This window comes from Phyllostomus discolor, chromosome 12 (assembly GCF_004126475.2).
Source record: "Phyllostomus discolor isolate MPI-MPIP mPhyDis1 chromosome 12, mPhyDis1.pri.v3, whole genome shotgun sequence".
NCBI lineage: Eukaryota > Metazoa > Chordata > Mammalia > Chiroptera > Phyllostomidae > Phyllostomus > Phyllostomus discolor.
The window spans coordinates 16,551,874-16,570,789 of record NC_040914.2 but is presented as its reverse complement, the minus strand read 5'-3'; the positions used below and the strand labels follow the sequence as shown (position 1 = coordinate 16,570,789).

At 63.7% G+C, this 18,916-nt stretch overlaps 1 protein-coding gene across 1 annotated transcript in view; it reads right to left on the bottom strand.

Annotated features, from left to right (window-relative positions):
- Positions 1 to 18,916, bottom strand: part of PPP1R37 (protein phosphatase 1 regulatory subunit 37) — a 36,962-nt gene that overhangs the window by 2,892 nt on the left and 15,154 nt on the right. The window contains exons 2-8 of the mRNA XM_028529993.2: positions 4,360 to 4,457; positions 3,088 to 3,133; positions 2,727 to 2,827; positions 1,917 to 2,036; positions 1,520 to 1,670; positions 1,259 to 1,414; positions 30 to 142 (exon numbers count right to left, since the gene is read on the bottom strand). Coding sequence (XP_028385794.1) covers positions 30 to 142; positions 1,259 to 1,414; positions 1,520 to 1,670; positions 1,917 to 2,036; positions 2,727 to 2,827; positions 3,088 to 3,133; positions 4,360 to 4,457 — 785 coding nt within the window. The remainder of the gene's footprint in view (positions 1 to 29; positions 143 to 1,258; positions 1,415 to 1,519; positions 1,671 to 1,916; positions 2,037 to 2,726; positions 2,828 to 3,087; positions 3,134 to 4,359; positions 4,458 to 18,916) is intronic.

The window sequence follows — 18,916 nt, the reverse complement described above, 5'->3', positions numbered from 1 at the left end:
GCTGGTGGCGGGGACCCCAGCCCACTCACCAGCGTCATGCCCAGGAAGGCCATGCCCGTGTGCGTGAGCTGGTTGTTCCACAGCACCAAGGTCACCAGACCCTTCCTCTGCTCCTTGAGGCCCTCGCAGATGTAGGCCAGACCTGGGGGAGGCCCACGGGCGAGTCCCAACTGTGGTCCGGGCGCCTCCCCAGGAGACGTGGCTGTGGGAAGGCCCGCCACCCTCCGACCTCACCTGGGCCTGCCCAGCCCCCAGGCCGTGGCCCGGCCACCTCCTGCTGCACCGCCCCTGCCTTGGCGGCACCCACGGCTCCCCGATCCCCGGGCAGGAACACTCCTCCCTGTCCCCCAGACCTCTGCTCCAACGTGGCCCCCACCCCTGGGACAGCCCCCGGCCAGCTGGCTCCACCCACTGCTGCTGCCTCACTGTGCTCCAGGGCACACCTCACCCCCTGACAGACTTGGCACTTCTCTAGCGTATCTCTGCTGCGTGCTTCCAGAGGGCAGAGGTCGCACAGCCCAGAGCCCGGAGGCCACAGGCTGGGCAGCAGGCAGGTGGTCTGCAAACGCAGTGTCTGGGCTTGGCCGCCCCACTTGCTCACGCCCCTCCCCCTCCTTCACACAGAGGCCAGGGGACCCTGGTCAGGTGTGAGCCAGTCACAGCGCCTCCCCCAGGAGGAAACGGAATTCCTCCTGCTGACAATTCCCCTTCTCCTCCCAACCCTTCCCGGCTCACCCCAGCTCTCCCCCCAAACGCCTGAGGATGTCTAAGTCCCTCCCCACCCCAGGCCTGCACGCTTGCTGCCGCCTGGGTCCTTTCCCAGGCACAAGCCCGTGGGCCCCTCTCAGCCTCCCCATCACCACCCGGACGCCCCTCCCTGCCCCTCGACAGCATGCAGTGGGCCTCTTACCCAACAGCCCCGCCTCCTTCAGGGCTCCTGCCCCAGACAGTGATTATCTTCACATCTGTTCAACATCTCACCTCATCCTACGTCTCCACTGAGCGGCCCCTCTGCCAGGACAGCCTCCCTGACCCGACCCCCACCACAGGCACCCCCCTGGGGCCCCGCAGGCTGGCCCGCCCAGTCGGAGCCCTCACCACCTGGGGCTGGTCTGCACTCCCCACGGGACTGTGAGCCCCAGGGGAGCAGAGCTGGGGTCGTCTTGGTCACCGCTGTGTCCCCACCAGCACGGAACACCCAGGGGGGCACGGTGGGTGCAGGGTGACTGCAGGAGGGGCGGGTGGACCTCACACACACCTGAGTCCAGCACGTGGTTGTTCCGGAGGTCCAGGATCTGCAGGGAGCAGTTGAACTTGAGCAGGTTGCCCAGCTGGGCCGAGTCCTGCAGGCCGTTGAGCTTGTTGTCGGCCAGGTACAGCTCCCGAAGGTTCATGTTCATCTTCAGGGCCGTGGCTGGGGGCAGGAGGGCTCATGAGCAGCCCCGCCCAGGGGCCTGGCTGGCAGCCCCCGCCCCGAAGCGAGCCACCGTCCCCACCCAGCGCCTGGCTTGGGGCTCACCAAGCAGCATGAGGGGCCGCCCTGACAGGCTGGCGTTCTCCAGGTGCAGCACCGCCAGGCTGCTGCGGATGCGCAGGGCGCGGGCCACGAAGGGCGCCGAGTGGTCCAGCAGGGGCGTGTTGCGGGCGTCCAGGTACTGCAGGCAGCTGGTCTGGTGCGGCAGGAGCAGGGCTGGGTCAGGGCCCTCTCAGCCCAGGCCCCAGCAGGTAGCAGGGCCATCTGGTTCTACAGCTGGAGAAACTGGCTGGGGGTGGGGGACGGCCTGGTCTGGGGGCCTGCAGCTGAGCCTGGCACCCTGAAGGGCCGGCTGCCCTGAGAAAGCGCCTGGACCCTCGTCTCTGTGCCTGAGCCCCCCTCCCCCCGAGAGAGGCTTCGGGAGGGGGTGGGGGGCGTCCACCTTGCGCATCATGTGGGCCGCAGCCTGCCAGCCCCGGGTGCCGATGTGCTTGTTGAAGGAGATGTTGAGGTGGGTGGCCGACTCGTAGTACTCGATCATGTCGAAGAGGGCCGAGGCGCCCTGGGGGCAGAGACAGAGGAGTCAGCCACAGGGGAGGGCAGGAGGTGGGGCTGACCCCCACCCAGCTCCCGCACCTCTGGGTCCCGGTAAGCAGCTCCCCATTTCCCTGCAGAGCCAGTCCGCTGTGTAACACGCAGCCCAAGGCCGACGTGCTGGGTGACCAGGACGGGCCCCTGGCACCCCTGACCCGAGCCTCACTTCTCCAGAACCCCTCCCCCAGCTCTCCTGCGTCCTCTAGGCCTGCGGCCCAGTCTCCTGGGCCCATGGTGACCTCCATGGCTGCGGAGGTAGCACACCAAGGCCTGGGTAGGGGAGGCAGCTTTCAAAAGCTTCTCACTCGCCCATGCAGGCGCTGTGACGTGATGGGGACTGGGGGGGACGGGGGGACAGGACACCTCTGGAAAGGCTCTAGGTGGCCACAAATTTCCCTTCAGGCCTAACTCCCCAAGTCTCTCCCTTGTTAACAAAGCCCCTGCCTCGGGTGGGTTTGTGAGACCCCTCCTCTGGGCCTCGACATTCTCCCCAGCCACTCTGGTCACATGAGAGGTCTCCCTGTTCCATCCCTCCAGAAGCCCTGCCCAGCCTTCGTCCAAGGGGGTTCCCTCCTCCTGCAGTGCCCCGTCCCCCCCAAACCTCTAAGGAGCCCAGGAGCTCAGGAAGCAGGTAAGGGCAGTGGCGGAGGCTGCTCACATCTTCGTCCAGGTTCGTCTGTTCCAGATCCACGACCTTGAACTGCAGCCGCTTGAAGACCTCTTCCAGGGCCTCGCAGGCCCTGTAGTCCAGCTTTTCACCTGGAAGGAGGGCGCGCGCCAGGTGTGGGCGTGAATTCACCTCTCTGTGTGGTGGGGGGCTGCGTGCAAATGGGGGCAACGGAGGGAAGGGCCCTCCCAACTCTCGCCTCCCCCCACCTCTCTTGGGCCTGGCTGCACCAGCGTTCTTCAGACAGGACCCGCGACCCCAGGCCGGCCCAGCCCCACATTCGGCCCCAGACCCACCTCCAGGAAAGCTAGGCCCCACCCACCCAAGGTCCCGGCCCCACCCAGACACACACCTTTTAGGTCCAGGCAATCGATACGGTGCCCGAGGTCCGTGAACTCCTGGCAAAGCAGAATGGGTGGTGGTTAGGGCAGGAAGCCCCTTCCGCCCAGGCTGGGCAGCCTGGCTGTGGACGGGCAGCTCTGTCTGGCTCTGCCGCTTCCGAGGCAAGGCGGTGCCCCAGGGTGGGGGCAGGCGGGCCTGGTCCAGCCCCCTGTCCCCACTGAGTGGAGACAAAGATGGGCCCCGGGGCCATGAGCGTTTGAAGCAGCGGGAACAGCTAGGGCGAGGCTGTGCAGCAGGCTGGGGGCCGGGAAGGCGGACAAGTCCGCCCACACCAGGCTGGGCACCTGGCGAGTGCTCCACAGAGAGAACTACAGCCACCAGACACTGCAGTCCCCCTGGCCCCTCCTGGTTCTGAGCGCCAGCCCCACCCCACAGGTGCCCGGTTCCCCAGCTGCTACGCGCACTAGCGCACGGGGCAGCCGCGCACAGACAAAGGGCCCCACCCCACCGAGGGCCAAGCGCTGTAAGCGGCAGGCCTGGTCTGAACCAGGCACCGAGCGGCCATCTTTCCCTGGACCTGAAAACAAGACCTTCCGGAATCCACCACAGAACCTGCAACCCAGGTGTGTGGGGGCCGCCCACAGCGGGAGCAGCGGCTCTGGAAACTCGGGACCTGGGGGCGAGCTGGAGGGCGCTGCACTTCACCCGCCAGGCTGGGGCCACAGGTGGCACCCTCCGGTCTGTGCCTTGCGGGACAGCGACCAACCGCTGTCTGACAGGTGCCCGGGAGAGACCACAGGACAAAGCCCCAACTGTCAACAGCAGGGGCTCCTGGGGAATGGGACTTGGGCAGGAAGAACTGGACTTTGCTTTTTATGTCTAGTATTGTGATTTTTAAGAAATTAAAGACTATATGTATTGCTTTCTTAATTAAAGCTTTTAAGAGTAAATATTGTATACATGGCTTTCTCCCTGGGGAACAGAATTTCTTTGAGGGGGTAACAGATACTCAGAGTTCTTACTTCACACAACTCTCTACTGCTTAAGTGTTCACGAGGAGCCTCATGACTTTCACAGCTGCAGGGAGGACTTCCCAAGATGAAGTACACAGGCCCTCGGCTGGGTGGGCAGGCGGGCTGGGCTGGGTGGCAGGAGAGCTTTCCCGAGCGCCCTCTCCCCCTCGGGCAGACAACAGAGGCCAGGAGACTGCTGGGAGGTGGGTGGGGTGGGGGGACAGCTTCACCCCAGGGCCGGGGGTGGACACCTCCCCCGCCTGGCCTACCTGGAGCTGCCTGAGGAGCTTGGGGATCTGCCTGCAGTTCAGCTTCTGGCAGGCCTGCTTGTAGGCGCCGATGACCTCGTCCACGGTCACGTTCTGGGCTGCGGGCACAGAGGACCCCGGCCTGTGACTCTCCATGTTCTGGGGGTCCCGCCCTGTTGGGCCTCTGCTAGTCCCCCGCCCCATCCACTCTCGGCGTCCACTGTGAAATGCCCCTTCCGACAACCTACTGCGCTCTGCCGTCTGGTCAGGGCCCAGGTGCCCCCAAACCGAGTCACCCCCTGCCCCCCTCCCCATGGCTCCGTGAGCAATTTCACACGAACAACAAAGAACCCATATCACACAGTTTTCTACTTCTCAGCCATCTCCGCCCCCCAGGCAGGGGGCCCGCAAGGGAGGGCTGGGGCCGGCCTGGTCCCCGCCTGGTCCCCACCGTCCCCGGCGCCGCCAGCCCAGGGCCAGCCTCACAGCCCGTGTTCAGTGTGTTTCTTCACGTGAGGGAATGGATCTGCACTCCGGCTCTGTGAGGACAAGCCCAGGGGGTAGGGCCCCGGCCCAAGGCCACACAGCCGCTAAGCGCCAGGGTGGGCTCCCAGCTCAGCCGCGCACTGCGGTGCCCCGTGGCCTCTGAGGGACCCCCACTCCCGAAACACCCCAACGGCAAACCCTCCCTGCCAGCTGCCAGGGCTGGGGTTCCCCACAGGACGGGGGCAGGGAGAGCGGCCTTTGTGTCCGCACAGGTGTGCCCTCCCTGGACACCCACTGAAAGTGGAGATGAGCAGCATGTGGCCTCTGAGGCTTCTGCAGCAGGCGCGAGGAGTCCGGGTCTGGGCCCGTCGCCGTGCCGTGGAGCCCTGTCCGGAGGCACAGCGCCGCTCCCCGGGCAGTGAGACACGGGCGCTGTTCCAGGTTCTGGCTGTTGGGTCGCGCCCCAGGGTGGCCAGGAGGACAGCAAGGAAGGAAAGGCTGGGCAGCGGAGGGACAGGGTCAGGCCTGGTGCAGAAAGCTCTGGGGGCCTCCAGGGGCCAGGAGGAGGAGCTTCGGCAGCCCTTCTTAGCCTCGCCTCGCCCTGGGGCTGCCCGGGGCCCGGCCCTCGGGGGCCAGCAGGAGCCCCGGCAGAGAGTCCAGGTGAGCGTCCACGAGCGGACTCTCCCTCCAGCCAATGCTCTTGCCGGGGGCTGCACCCCGACCTCACCAGCCACCACCCGGTCTCCTGCGGCAGGGGTCTGAGGTCAGGAAAGGGACGCTGCCTCCCTAGGGCCAGGCAGCTGGTGCAGGGCAGGGTGTGACACTGGTTCCAGAACTCTCTCTCCACCGTGCTGGGTGGGGCGGGGAGGCTGGAACCACTGTGCTGGCTGCCAGCTGTCAGCAGAGACCCCGGCCTTCCCGGACAGAGGTCAGGCCTGGTCCTCCACCCCCGACCTGCAGCCCGTGCAGAGCTGCGGTTGACGAGCAGCTTCCAGGGCGCCAGCTGTCCTCGTGCGCCCGGTGTGGAGCTCTGGGCCAGGCGCTGGGGGCGCCCAGCTGTGCGGGGGCAGGAGCTGGCCCTGCCTGGAAGGCAGCAGCTGCCTCGGGGAGCCTGGCCAAGTGGGGTCTGTGACCCTTGGGGGTTGGAGGAGCCTCAGTGGGGAAAACTGCCCCTTTATTTTCATGGACCGAACTGCACTCCGGCATTTCCTTCTTATTAACATAGATGAGAAGAAAGAAAAAAGGAACAGTGTGCAGCAGACCCCGAGGCTGCCATCGACACACGTGGCAGGTGCTCTCACGCGGCGTGACTGCAGCTTCGGAGCGCGCCCACCGCGCCGGAGACCGGGGGCGTCCAGACTGCCTCCTGCAACTTCGCGTGTCAATGAGGAAGAGCACGAACACGGGTTACAGCTCTGAAAAACCTAGCTAACTGTGTTTTCACTGGCACCCTTTGCAATCCTACTTTATTTTTTGCTTTTAAAAATCACCACTCCGGTCCTGACTGGGTAGCTTCAGTTGGTCAGAGCATCATCCCCCTAAGCCAAGGTTGTGGGTTCAATACCCAGTCAGGATACATACCAGAATCAACCAGTGAACACACAAATTAAGTGGAACAACAAACTGATGTTTCTGTTTGTCTTTCTCTCCCCTCTCTCTGCTCTCTGTCTAAAATCAATCAATAAAAGTTTTTAAAAAATCATCACTCCAAAAAGGGCCCACATGCTTTAGCATCAGGTGGCCGAGGAGCACACGCCTGTCCCCCAGACACGCCCTCCGAGAAGGCCCCAGGCTGGGCGGGCCTGGCCAGGTTGCCAGGACAGAGCAGGGACTGGGCATGCGCAGGACCATCACTGGCAGTTCTCCACGCCCCAGACGGTCCACAGGGTGCAAGTGACACCTAAGCAACCCCTTGAACTGTGACTGGTCCTTGAGGTGTTCAGCTTGGACATATCTTCCTCCAGGAAGTCCTCCCCGACCGGCCAGACTGAGCCAAGCTTTTCCTCTGCCTCCCACAGTCCTCAAGGAGCCTGCTGCATGAGCTAAAGGCCCAGGGTCTCTAACCTGGCCGCCTCTACTCCACTCACGGCCGCCATCCGACCACCCCTTCAGCCAGACATCTACCTCACACGAGGTTACAGCCAGAACTCTCAGAAGATGAAACCTGCCCACCCATTTACAGAAGGGAAAACTGAGGGGAGGGCGTAAGAGGGGTGGACACGCCTGGAGAAGGGGATTGGCGCCCCCTGATGACAAGAATGAGAACTGCGCCTTGCCACTTCCCTCCATGGCCTGAGACACAACTCGTGGGGGAGGCAGCACCGGCCAGGCAAGGACAGCACGGGACAAAAACAGGGCTCAGCCTGGGCACCCGTGCCCCCGCCCCGCCGCGACGGCCCTAACAGCAGTCCGGAGCCTGCTGCGTCGCCAGCAGGGGCACACGAGTGTGTCAGGTGGCTCGGAACGACCTCACAGTGACCATGATGCACGTGTACTCCACGTGTGTACCAAGGAGAAAGAAGCACCATCGCGAACCAGCACTCTGCACACGCTGCCCTGTGGGAATGAGACGGCATGCACGCAAATAAAAAATGAGCCAACTTAAGAAACAGCAAGAAAACAGCACTGCGGGCGGCTCGGAGAACTGAAGTGCGGTGTGTGCCCGCACCCAGCCGTGCAGGGCTGCCCTGGGGCTGCAGCAGCTCTGCGGGAGGGCGGTTCCCTGTGGTGCGGTGAGGGCGGGAGGAGGAGGGCGAGGGGGAGCTATGCTGTCTGTCGGGGAGTGCAACGCAAGGGGACCACCGCCGCGCACAGGCCCTGAGGCGATGGGCCAGGCTGCCCAGGGCGGGCAGGGGTGCCGACTGTACTGCCTGGGGCGTGGACCCTCGCTGCCCCCACCCCACCCCACCCCGCCCCCCTGAGCAGGGCCTCCCCTGGACGTGGGGTTGGAAAAGTGGGCCAGAGCGCTGGGGGTTGGGTTCTAGCTCCCAAATTAGACTCAGACTTGGGCCTCGATCGCCTCCCCCCCAGAACGGACGTGAGCAGGGCTCAGGCCGACGGCGTCTGTCCCTGGGGACAGGGCTCTTGGCACACGCCCCGCAGCGCTCGCAGAACGCCAGCGACCCCGGGGAGGCAGGGACGGGCTGCGTGGCCAGGAGGACACAGGGTGTGCGGAGAGGTGGACACTCGTTTGCGTGTCTCAGGTCAGGGTTCAAATGGGTTTGCTCAACCCCCAAGTCCAAGGCTCCGACAGCCTGACTTCAGCAGGGGCTGGAGTTCATGCGAGAGGGGGACTGTCCTGTATGAGGGACAGAGGACGTCACACACAGAGGTAGGGGACCCGCATTCCAGTCCTTGTCCTGGGGGGCTGCGGTGACCGCTCGGAGTGCTCTCCTCCCCACCCCTGCCTGCGGGGTCTCAGGGGACGAGGACACGAGGACACCGCGGAGGAGCCGCACCTACGGCGCAGTGCCAGCCTCCCCCAGCGGCTGCAGTTCCCAGGCCCTCGGTCCCAGCAGACGGGGCGTCGTGCAGAGTGGACAAACTGTCCACCCAAGGCTGCAGGGCTGGGGGTGGCAGCACCGGACCACACCCCCCAGGCCTGCCTCGCCTTGAAACCAGAGATGGCTTTATTCTCACGCTATCTCTGACTGAGGAGGAGAAAGGGGGCGGGGGCAGGGGCAGAGGCAGACTGAGGGGACCCCTGGATTCTGGGTGGGGTCACAGGGAAGGTCTGGGCTCTGGGGAGGGGCGGGCAGGGCCCCCAGCAGGGCTGCGCCTCTGCTATCCCAGCCGCTGGCACCGGTGTCGCAGGAAGAGGCTGCTGAGCAAACAGGGCCTGCCTCCCCTCCCCCCTGCTGCGGCCCTCCCCTCACAGAGGGAAGGAGAAACCCGATGCTGGGCATCAGGTGACAGAGAGAGGTCTGTCCCTGTCTGCACACAGGTGCAAAGGCACCCATGAGATGCAAGGACAGGCTGGACACCAGGGGGTGGTGATGACTCAGGCCATCCCTGCCAGCCTGGGGCGGGGGGTGGACAGAAGACAGACACAGCCACCGGTCCAAGTGACAGTCGAAACCCAGGAAGCAACAGCAGGGTGTGGGGGAGGGGAGACAAAGAGGGACAGGGCCAGCTCTCCCCACTGGGGCGACAACAGCTAGTGGGGGACCCAGGTGGGCCCCGGGAGGGGGTGGGGTGACGGGGTGGGGTGGGGGTGAGGGGGGCACAGAGGGGCTCTCTGAGTGAGACCGGAGCCACGGACTGGGTGCAGAGCAGTGAGAGGAGCGGGGCACGCCTGCGGGGGGTTGTATCCTATAGGGATGGGGCCCCCCTGGAGACCGGGGGGGCCCCTGCCTCCCCTAACAGGCAGGCTGTCGGGATTCACAGCGAAGGCAAGGGCCGGTGCCCCCTGCAAGTCCTTGCACTTGGTGACAACCTGCAGCAGGACAGGGGATGGCCCAGCTAACAGGCAGGGAGCCTGAGCTGTGGAGACAGCCAGGAAGGCCAGTCATGACGGCCCAGGCACCCCTGGCTGGGCTGGCGCTGGCTGCAGCCACAAAAGCCTCAGCCACCCGATGACCACCCCTTACTGCCCTGCACTTGGAGTCCAGGCTCACAGAGGTAACGGGGGCGGGGGGGGGGGGGCGGTCACTAAAGTACCCAGATCCAATTTGACTCACACACACACAGGACTGTGCATCCCACAGGGGGCCACGCTCTTCTCAGGGACCACACGGTCAGTGGCCGAGCCTGCAGGGCACACGGCTCTGTGGATTGAGTGCTGACCTGAGAACCAAAGGGTCACCAGTTCAATTCCCAGTCAGGGCACAGGCCTGGGATGCAGGCCAGGTCCCCAGTAGGGGGCACAGAAGAGGCAACCACACACTGATGTTTCTCTCCCTCTCTTTCTCCCTCCCTTCCCCCACCCTAAATCTTAAACACACACACACAAAACCCAAGTGACACTTCTCATGTTCTCAAGCTCTTGTTCACACACACAATCACCCAGGAGAACCCTGAGCCCTACATCACTGGGTTTAAGAGTGTGAACAGCCCGAGTTAGGGGACCTGGGTTCCAATCCCCCCCTCCCCCACTGCCTCACAGCATGGAGCCTTACCCTCCCAGGCCTGGCTGCCCACCCACTGTCTGCTACAGTAGCCACCGCTCCGCCTGACCCTGCCCCATAAGGGTGCCCGACACCGTCACCCCGCTGGACAGGAAACTGAGAGTCAGGTGGGTGACCTGGCCTAAGCGAGGCCACATCTCTCCAGGCAGGGAGGGGAACCGGAGAGCAGGGCTCGCAGGGCTCTTTCCCTGAAGAACTTGAGGTCTGTGGAGCACCACGTCCCCTTCCCCTCACCAGGCCACCGCCCTCAGGGCAGGAGGCTGGTCCAGAACACAGGCCGGTGTCCGAGGCACCGGGAAGCTGGGAGCCGCAGCCTGACTCCTGCGGCAGCCCCACACACAACCTGCCCCGGGGTGGCTGTCGCCTGTGAAAGCCCCGACTGGCTGGCTGCCCCTCCCGCCCACCGGCCTGCCCACGTGGGCAGCCCAGCGCTGGTCCCCTCACCTTGCTCAGGGCACCAACCCAGGGCCCTGTGTGGGATGGGTCACATTACCTCCATTCCCTGCTGTCTCCCGGACGGCTCCAGGAATGGACAGGCCTCCTGTCCCATCCCAGTGACGGCAGAGGACAGGACACTGGCCCTTGCAGAACCAGCCACCGCCGTCCCAGACCTCCGGGACGGCTGTCAGGAGAGACGAGCTCTCTTCCCTCGGGGTGCTTGGCTGGCTGGCCGGCCTTCCACTCTGGGAGCTGCCGGCGGCCGTCCACCAAGACTTGGAGGTTGAGGGAGACAGTCTTAAAGACACAGACACTGTCTGAGCCCCTGGACCCAGCCAGGCCTGAAGCCAAACCATTCTGGACGCTGCACGTGCACAGCCAACACCTCAGCCTCTTGGAGTTCACTTCGGACCCAGCAGCGCTCCCACTGAGGTGCCATCTTGCTGTTGGTTCAGCAAACATCCCCCAAGGCCTACTGCTTGCCAGGCTGTGTCGGTGGCAGGGGGACAGGGATGTCTCTGACCCGGTCTCTGCACTCCAAGGATCCTTGGCTGGGAAGGGAGGTGTGCAGACGACCGAGGAGGCCCCAAGAGGGTGCCATGTACACTGTGGACTGAGCTAAGGACCAGGCAGTGAGGAGGGAGCGGGTCTCGAACCTTGTCATCAACCCCCACCCCACTCCTTGGGAAGCTGTGCCCCAGCCACACCCTAGACGCTCTCCTTCCCCAGACAGCCCGGGCTTCCCCGTGCCTGCACTCTCCTCCCCTCCCCATGACACTCTCCCAGTTCAGCTCTCAGGTCAGGTGTCCTCCTCCAGGCAGCCCTCCCTCACCCCCAGCTGGGTCAGGGCCCCACCTCTTGCCCCCCCGCAGCCCCGCCCACCCTGAGTTGCCTGTTTGGAGACCAGTCTGTCTCCCTGCTGGACTGGGGGCACTGGGAAGACAGCTGTGGCCCATGCTGTGTCCCCGACACTCCCAGCATGGGGCCAAGCACAGAAAAGGAACCAAGCAAGACAGGTGAGACCGTGACAGATAGGTGGCAGAGCTCACATCTGGCCGCTGTATGAGGCTGTGAGGTTGGGTGGGGCATTCTGACCAGGGGTCCCACGTGCTTAATGCAGAAGCGTGGCTGGAGGGCCCTGAGGAGCCGGGGCGGGGGGCGGGGGGGGGGCGGGTGAGCAGGATCCAGGGCTCAACCAGCCAGAAACGGCTTGTTCCATGAAGCACACGCTACAGTGCTGGTGCTCTGTGTCTCACCTGCAGCCTGCAGGCACTGTGGCCCTGAGTTCTGCATCCTCATCAGAGTCCTGAGGAGCAGAGGTCTCAGCCCACCACCCACTGTGTGTGTGGGGGGGGCGGGGGGCGATGAGACAGGGTGGGAGCAGTGCAAAGCAGCCTCCTGGGTCCGAAATGGAGAAGAGGCGGAGAGCACCCACAACGCGTCCTGTGGAGCCCCGTGCGCCCTCAGCCCCCGCCTCTGCAGGCCCCCGCCTCTGCAGGCATAAGCTCTGCCTGCTGCTCCAACGCAGCTCTTCCCAGGCTGCTCCAGGTACAGCAGCCATACGCCGCCCCGTCCGGCCCGTTCCCTGAGACCAGGCATCTCACGGGAGCACCTTCATGGGGAAGGCAGGCCAGAGGGACTCACGCCTAGCTCTCCAAGGTCGGTCCTGGGGAGCCGGCACAGAGGGACGGCACAGAGCCCCCGGCATCGTGCCAGATGCTCACCACCGTCCCTGGCCTCCTCGTGCCCCCCAGGTCCTTGTGCAGAGACCTGGGAGGGGGCGTCTGTCCTCCTGATGGCATCGGCCAGTTTTTCCAGGGGTGGGGGGGGCACTCCCAGGCTCCACCCTGCCTCCTGCGTGTGGGCAGCTCCCTAACCTCCGCTGCCCAGCTGCCTGGCTCCTGCCCAGCCCAGGCCCGGCTCGCCTGCCTGGTGATGCCTTTGCTGCGAACCCTTTGGGGCTCTGTGTTGGGGCCTGTGACCAGGAGCACCTGCCCCACACGTGGGACCCGGGGGCCCATGCAGGGAAGGCGCTCAGCCCAGAGTGGGGGGTTGCTTCTGACCCCATCCGGCCGCCACTACCCTACATTTCCAAACACTGCTCCCTCCCACACCTCCCTCCACCCCAGAACCCTCCCTCAGCAGAGCAGGGGGAGGGCCCCCTGGCTGCTCTGTGGCACCATCAGTTTGCACCTGCCCCCAGACCGTGATTCGCAGACCTGGCCCTTCCACCGCCTCACAGCCCTCTTAAGAAACATTAGCCCGCCCGCTTTGCGGAGGGGGCTCAGAACGGACCTGCCCGAGGACACTTCTGCGGCTGAAAGCAGTGGCAGACCTGCTCCTGGTGGGCCCGCCATTCCCTGCATCCTGAATTCCCGGCCGCCGGTTCCGCCAGCGGGGAGGGGCCGTCTCATTCCCCACCCCGGCCGCTCAGAGGGCCTCTCTAAGTCTAGTCCCCAGAGCAGAAACCTGACAGACGGGCCGTCACCCACAGGCTGGACGCACGTGCTTCCAGTGAGACCGTGCGGCTGGCGTGACCCTGGGCAGCTGGGGGGGCGTGCCCATCAGGAGAACCCCTTTGGGAGGCAAGTTGGCAATTCCAGTCAAAATTCCAGATCACAAACACAAACACAAATACACCCCCTCGCTCCATCCATCCCACTTCTGGAGATGCACCCTAAGAACCCTGCAAAGGCACCAAATCACGTCCCTATGAGCTCATCTGTGGTGGCGGCGTTTGCAAACACAGAACGGAAGGACGCAAGCACCTGCCACGCGCTGTGCTGCGGCGTCTGTAAGCCCCGCCTGCAGGTCCCGACTGAGGCTGAACGTGGGTTCCTCACACTCTGGCTTCAGTGCACGTCTGTAAACACCCGCAGGAAAAGGTTAGGAGGCCCACTCTGAAGGCCGCAGTGGCCCAGCTGTGAAAGAGGACGTCCCCCGGGGGTGTGGCCTGTGTGGTCACTCAGGCGATGCCACCGTTTGGTGGGAGCCCCGAACGGTGTAGCTCAGTGGGCTGGGTGTCGTCCCACAACGTGAGAGGCCACCGGTTCAATTCCTGGCTGGAGCACACGCCTGGGTTGTGGGTTCGGTTCCCAGTCAGGGTGAGTAGGAGAGGCAGCCAATAGACGTTTCTCTACACATCAATGTTTCCCTCCCTCCCTTTCCCTCTCTCTGAATATAAATAAAATTTTTTAAAAAAAGTTAAATGGGAAAAGCAGCAGCTGCTCAGAGCTGGTGGTCCCCGGAGGCACGGAGGGCTGGGAGGGAAATCCGGCTCCCGCCTGGGCTGTCAGCCTGGGGCTGGCCCAGCAGCTGCTCCGCAAAGCTGAGCACAGGAGAGAAGGGAGGGAGGGAGGGACGTGCCCACACCCCAGGGGACAGGGAGCTGGGAGGGCTGCCCGAGGAGCGCTCTGAGACACAGCAGAGCTGGAGGCTCTCAGCACAAGCCTGGCCGTGGCGGTGTCCCCACGTTCTGCGGGGACCTCGCTGACAGTGCACGTTCACGGAGCGACCACCTCAGGCGGCCCCTAAGCATGTCCAAGCTCAGTGAGGCCCGCAGCGGCCCCAGGAAGGGAGCGTGACTGGACCCTCCACGGACGACGAAGAAGCAGCCCAGAGAGGTGGCATTGCCTGAGTGACCACACAGGCCACACCCCCGGGGGACGTCCTCTTTCACGGCTGGGCCGCTGCGGCCTTCAGAGTGGGCCTCCTAACCCAGACTCCGGGGTCGGCTCCGCAGACTCACCTGCCAGGAGCAAGTGCCCGGGGACCCCCTCGCCCACGTCAGTCAGCACCCCTGACCTCCCCAGGCCCGCTAGGAGCCACAATGCCAGCAGCTTCCTGGGTGAGAAGAGGTCCTTCTTGCCCCCTCCCGAGAAGGAGCTGTCAAGACTCGGGGGACATCCAGCTGCAGGGGTGGGCTGGGCTCATAGGACCAGCCAGGAACCCTGCCTGTAGACCCTGGCCCACTGCAGGGGTGAGGGGGCACCTGCCCTACCCCACCCCCACCCAACGCCCAAGCCTGGCCCAGCTGGAGATCCTGTGACGGAAACACATGTGGTCAGAAGGCGCCTACCGCTTTCCAAGGCTCTTGAGGCAGGAGGAGCGAAGCTGACCCCACATGACTTATCAGGCCCCACCCACAGAAGGAGCCTGGTTCGGCCCATGGGGCTGGTGAGGCGAAAGTCAAGGCCTTGATCCCGAGTCCCAGTCACCCCGGGAGTCCCAGCCATGCACCAGGTGACCTTTAGTTCCGACTCCTCACCACCGACAGGAACCGACAACTCACCCACACTTACACAGCACTGTGCGTCCATCACCTCATTTACCGCTCTCAACAGCCCTATGGTCTGGGATTAACATTTCCCCTGCTCTTCAAACGGGAAACTGAGGCAAGGGAAAGTAAGCATGCCGAGGGTCACAGGGCCAGTAAAGGGCAGAGCTGGGGTTCGAGCCCAAACAGTGCTTGCTCTTAATCCCACTTGACCACCTTTCTGTTTACCACCACTCACTGGGGAGCAGATACCCACCCCCCACACTTCCCAGAAGGGGAAACTGAGGCTCAGGGCAGTGGGGCCCTTGCCACGGATGCACAGTTGGATACAGAAGACCTCAAGGGCAGCCCCTTGGCTGCAGGGTGGGGCACGCCCTGCCCTGTGGAGGGGTCCGCAGAGTTCTGTCTCCCTCCCTGAGCCATAGAACCGCCCGGCGGCCGGGCTGAGATAGCGTTTATCCGAGCCCCTGGCTCACTGTCTCCCACCCCCGTCCATCTATCTGTCTGGGCCCTGCCAGGCACTTGGCTGACTGTCCCCCTCACCTCCCCTGGGAGGCAGTGGGCCTGGGCAGCAGGACCAGGTTGGCCTTGGCCCCTGCTGAGTCCCCCGCACAGGACTGCCCGAGCTCAGTGCCGGCTCATCGACCGATGCTAGAAGACATGCGGTCCTGAGGCGGGTGGAGACCAATGACACCCAGGGGACACAAGTGCCCGAGACTGTCCCACTGACCGAGGGCTTTCTGCGGGGGTGTCTGTGGTGGGGGAAGGGGGTCCTGTGTGGTCTCCAGGAGCCCCCAGCTGGAAGGGGTCCTCGAAGGGATGGGTACTTCCGAGGACACTGCTGACTTCCCCCACCTTGTGACCTGAATCCACCTTCTCACCGCACGAACAGTGCAGCCTGGGGGTCGAGAGTGTGGCCTCTGGGGTCAGACTGTGTGTCCACTGGTGCCTATGTGGGGCACTGGAGAGCCCAGGCTCCCTTTCCTGAGAACTGCCCCCACCCCAACAAGGCGAGCCTGACCCTGTCTGACAGGCAGGGTGTGGGCCCTGGCCTGAGGAGCCCTGCCCCCGCCGGCAGGGTGGCCAGGTCTGCTGGGCTGGAGACCAGCCGGGAGGAAGAACATGAGCGCACGTGGTCGGGAGCGCAGGCTCCAGCCCCAATCCCTGCTGCTTCCAGGGCCTCCCCGCCCCTGGGACTGGCAGGGGCCCTGGCTCCTTCCGATGAAGGCCCTCCTTCATTCATGTGGCCCCATGTGGCTTCTGGCTGGGGCCCCTGGAACAGACCCCAGCTATCACAGGAGAGGGACCTCATCTCTGTGGCTGAGTCTTCTCAGCTGGGAACTGGGACTCACCACACACACGCTCACACACTGAGATCACCCCTGTAAAGCATGCGGTGTGTGCCTGGGGCCTGGTAAGAGGTAGCCACTGTGGTCACTGGTCCAGGGCCTGAGCAACACCCAGAGTGGACACTGGACGAGCACAGGCCACAAAGTGACCCGCTCCAGCTGGAGGTTCACCTGGCGTCTGGTGCCTCCACCTGTCCCCTGCCTCCCGGCCTGGAAACACTGATCACACACGCTCCTGCCTGTTTGCCCGCAGGACAAATATTTGCACAGGGCTGGGTGCCGGAGGGTGCAGCAGTGAGGGCTTGGGGACCAACGAGCGCGTCAGAGCAGCAGGAGAGAGGAGCCCTCTAGGGAAGCGCCCGTGGGTGGGCGTGCGGGCTCAGGATGCGGGAGGAGCCCGGCCTGGCCTGACTGCGCCTCCACACACAGATGTGGCGCACCCCGAACCTCTGCCCGCCGTCTGCAGAGGGGAGGCGCTGCTCCGGCACACACCTCTGCCGTGCAGAGTTGCTCAGAGTTGATCAATTGATCGATCGGGCAGGTCGGGCAGGAGGAAAGCTCCAGGGGCAGGCCTGCTAGTCACGTGGTACAGGGCGGAAGGGGTAGGGCTCCTCGGGGTGACCGCCAACTTGCCAGGTGAGCTGGGCTTCACCCTGGGTCCCAGGACCCTCCCTCACCACGCAGCTACCTCACGGGACACAGCGCAGACAGGACCGGCTGGAGCACGGGAGCGCTTAGCATTGGCCTGGCACCCAGGGGGGCCCTGCAAACTCCAGCGTTTGCGGTTCCTGCTGCCACCGACCTTCGAGCCCACAAGGGCCCTGCACGGCCCCAGTAGCTCCTCTGGGCCCCACGACGCTGCCTCATCCGTGTTGTGAGGGTTCAGGCAGCCTCGGGTCTCACCCGCCTGAAAGAACCCACGCCGGCTCTCTAGCTCCCAGAGGGCCAGCTGGGCCTCACACTTCCCCTTGAAGCACCGCTGGCCACCCAGCCATGCACACAGTCGGGGGCGAGAGCAGCTGGGCAGCAGCTCTGCTCCAAACCGCCGAGGGCAGCAGCCGGGGCCCCCCACCTGCCACAGGGCAGAGCGCCGGGCCAGGCATCTGGTGGGTGCAGCCACTCAGGAAGTGCTGGGCTTTGGGCCAGATGAGCTGGGGCTCAGGGTGAACTCCAACAAGTACTGAATACTGGATTCCATCTCTTTCTCCTATTCCCACCTGCCTCAAGGGTGCGCATTTCAGCAGGAACTCAACAAATCCTTCACTGAACCCATCACTGCTGTGGGTGATGCTGCGGTGGGCGACCTGACGCAGCTCTGGTCTTGGACCACACAGGGCTCCCAGTCAGGTGAGGGAGACAGACCCACCCCCAGGCAGTGATGCCCCAGGGTGGGCAGGGCTGGGACAGGGCAGCCCTTGAGAGCACCTAGCTCAGTCTGGGGGTCAAGGAGGGCTTCCTGGAGGAGGAGTACCTAATACCACTTAGTCATGTGAACACAAGGGCTGTGAGTCTCATTTACCATCGCCCCTGAAATATAACTGCACCCGGCACGTGCCAGGTGCTCGACAGGCATCTGTTGAAGGGAAAGCGAGGTAGGTAAGAGTCACCGAGTAAAGGAGGGAGAGCCGTGTGAGAGAGTTCAGCATTGCCGTGTAAAGCTGCACAGACTTACCAATTGTAAGCAGCGATCCCACCCCCAGTCCGTGCCCTGGAGAAAATCTCACTCACTCTACACGTGATGCGCACCAGAAGGTTCACAGCTGCGCCAATTTGTAATCTTGGAAGCTGGAAACGGCCTAAACACCCACCAAAGGCAAAATGGACAATCCAAGGCTTGGTCATACGGTGGAATATTCTAGAGCACTTACATGGATGAAAGTAGGCATGCAGCCCTGGCTGGTGTAGCTCAGTGGATTGAGTGCTGGCCTGTGAACCAAAAGGTCACCAGTTCGATTCCCAGTCAGGGCACATGCCTGGGTTGCAGGCCAGGTCCCCAGTAGGGGGCACATGAGAGGCTACCACACATTGATGTTTCTCTCCCTCTCTCCTTCCCCTCCCCTCTCTAAAAGTAAATAAACAAAATCTTAAAACAAAAACAAGAAAGTGGGAATGCAATGCCCTTTTTTATAAGTCAAAAACAAGCAAAACTAAACACTACACTTTTTGGCATACACACATAGGTTATAAAACTTAAAAACAACAACAAAAACGAAGGCATGACCACTCCAACCCTCAGGACAGGCGCCAGACAGCTGTGCTCTGCCTGCCCGCCCGCAGGTGGAGGTGAGTTAGTGGCAACGCTCTTATCCCTAAATTGGGAGGTAGGCTCACGGGTCTTCATTATTACTACACTTTGGCTTACGTGTATGTTACTTACACAGTTCATATGCCAAGAAAAGAATTTAACAACAGTAATTTTAGAAGCAGAGGGAAGAGACGAGTGCTGCAGTGGGGGATACGCATGCAAAGGCTCGGAGAAAGCGCTGATGGTGCCTTCGGGAAACTGACAGTGTCGGTCAGGGTCACACGAAGCAAACGGGCGAGGGACCCAGCACAGGACTCGGGGCACTGAGGTGCCTGAAAAAGGTCTGCGAGTCACTCGGTGGCTCACTGTGCCCCATCACCGCCGCCCACCAAAGCCCCGGGGGGAGGGGGGGGGAGGCCGAGCTCAGGGGAGGAGCCTCTGAGAAGGTCGGAGCCGTCCCGGGACAAGCAGCCTCGCCAGAGGCGGGCGGCCTCCTTCAGGCCTCCAGACACAGGCGTCCGGTCAGGGGCACTGGCCAGCCAGCTGCATTCGGGGGCACTGGGGGAGGTCTCCTCTGGAATTTTAAAGTCAAGTAACTGAGAGCTGCTCACTGGTCCAGCCAAGGCTCCAGGGGTGGAACCCGGGTGCCCGGGACCTC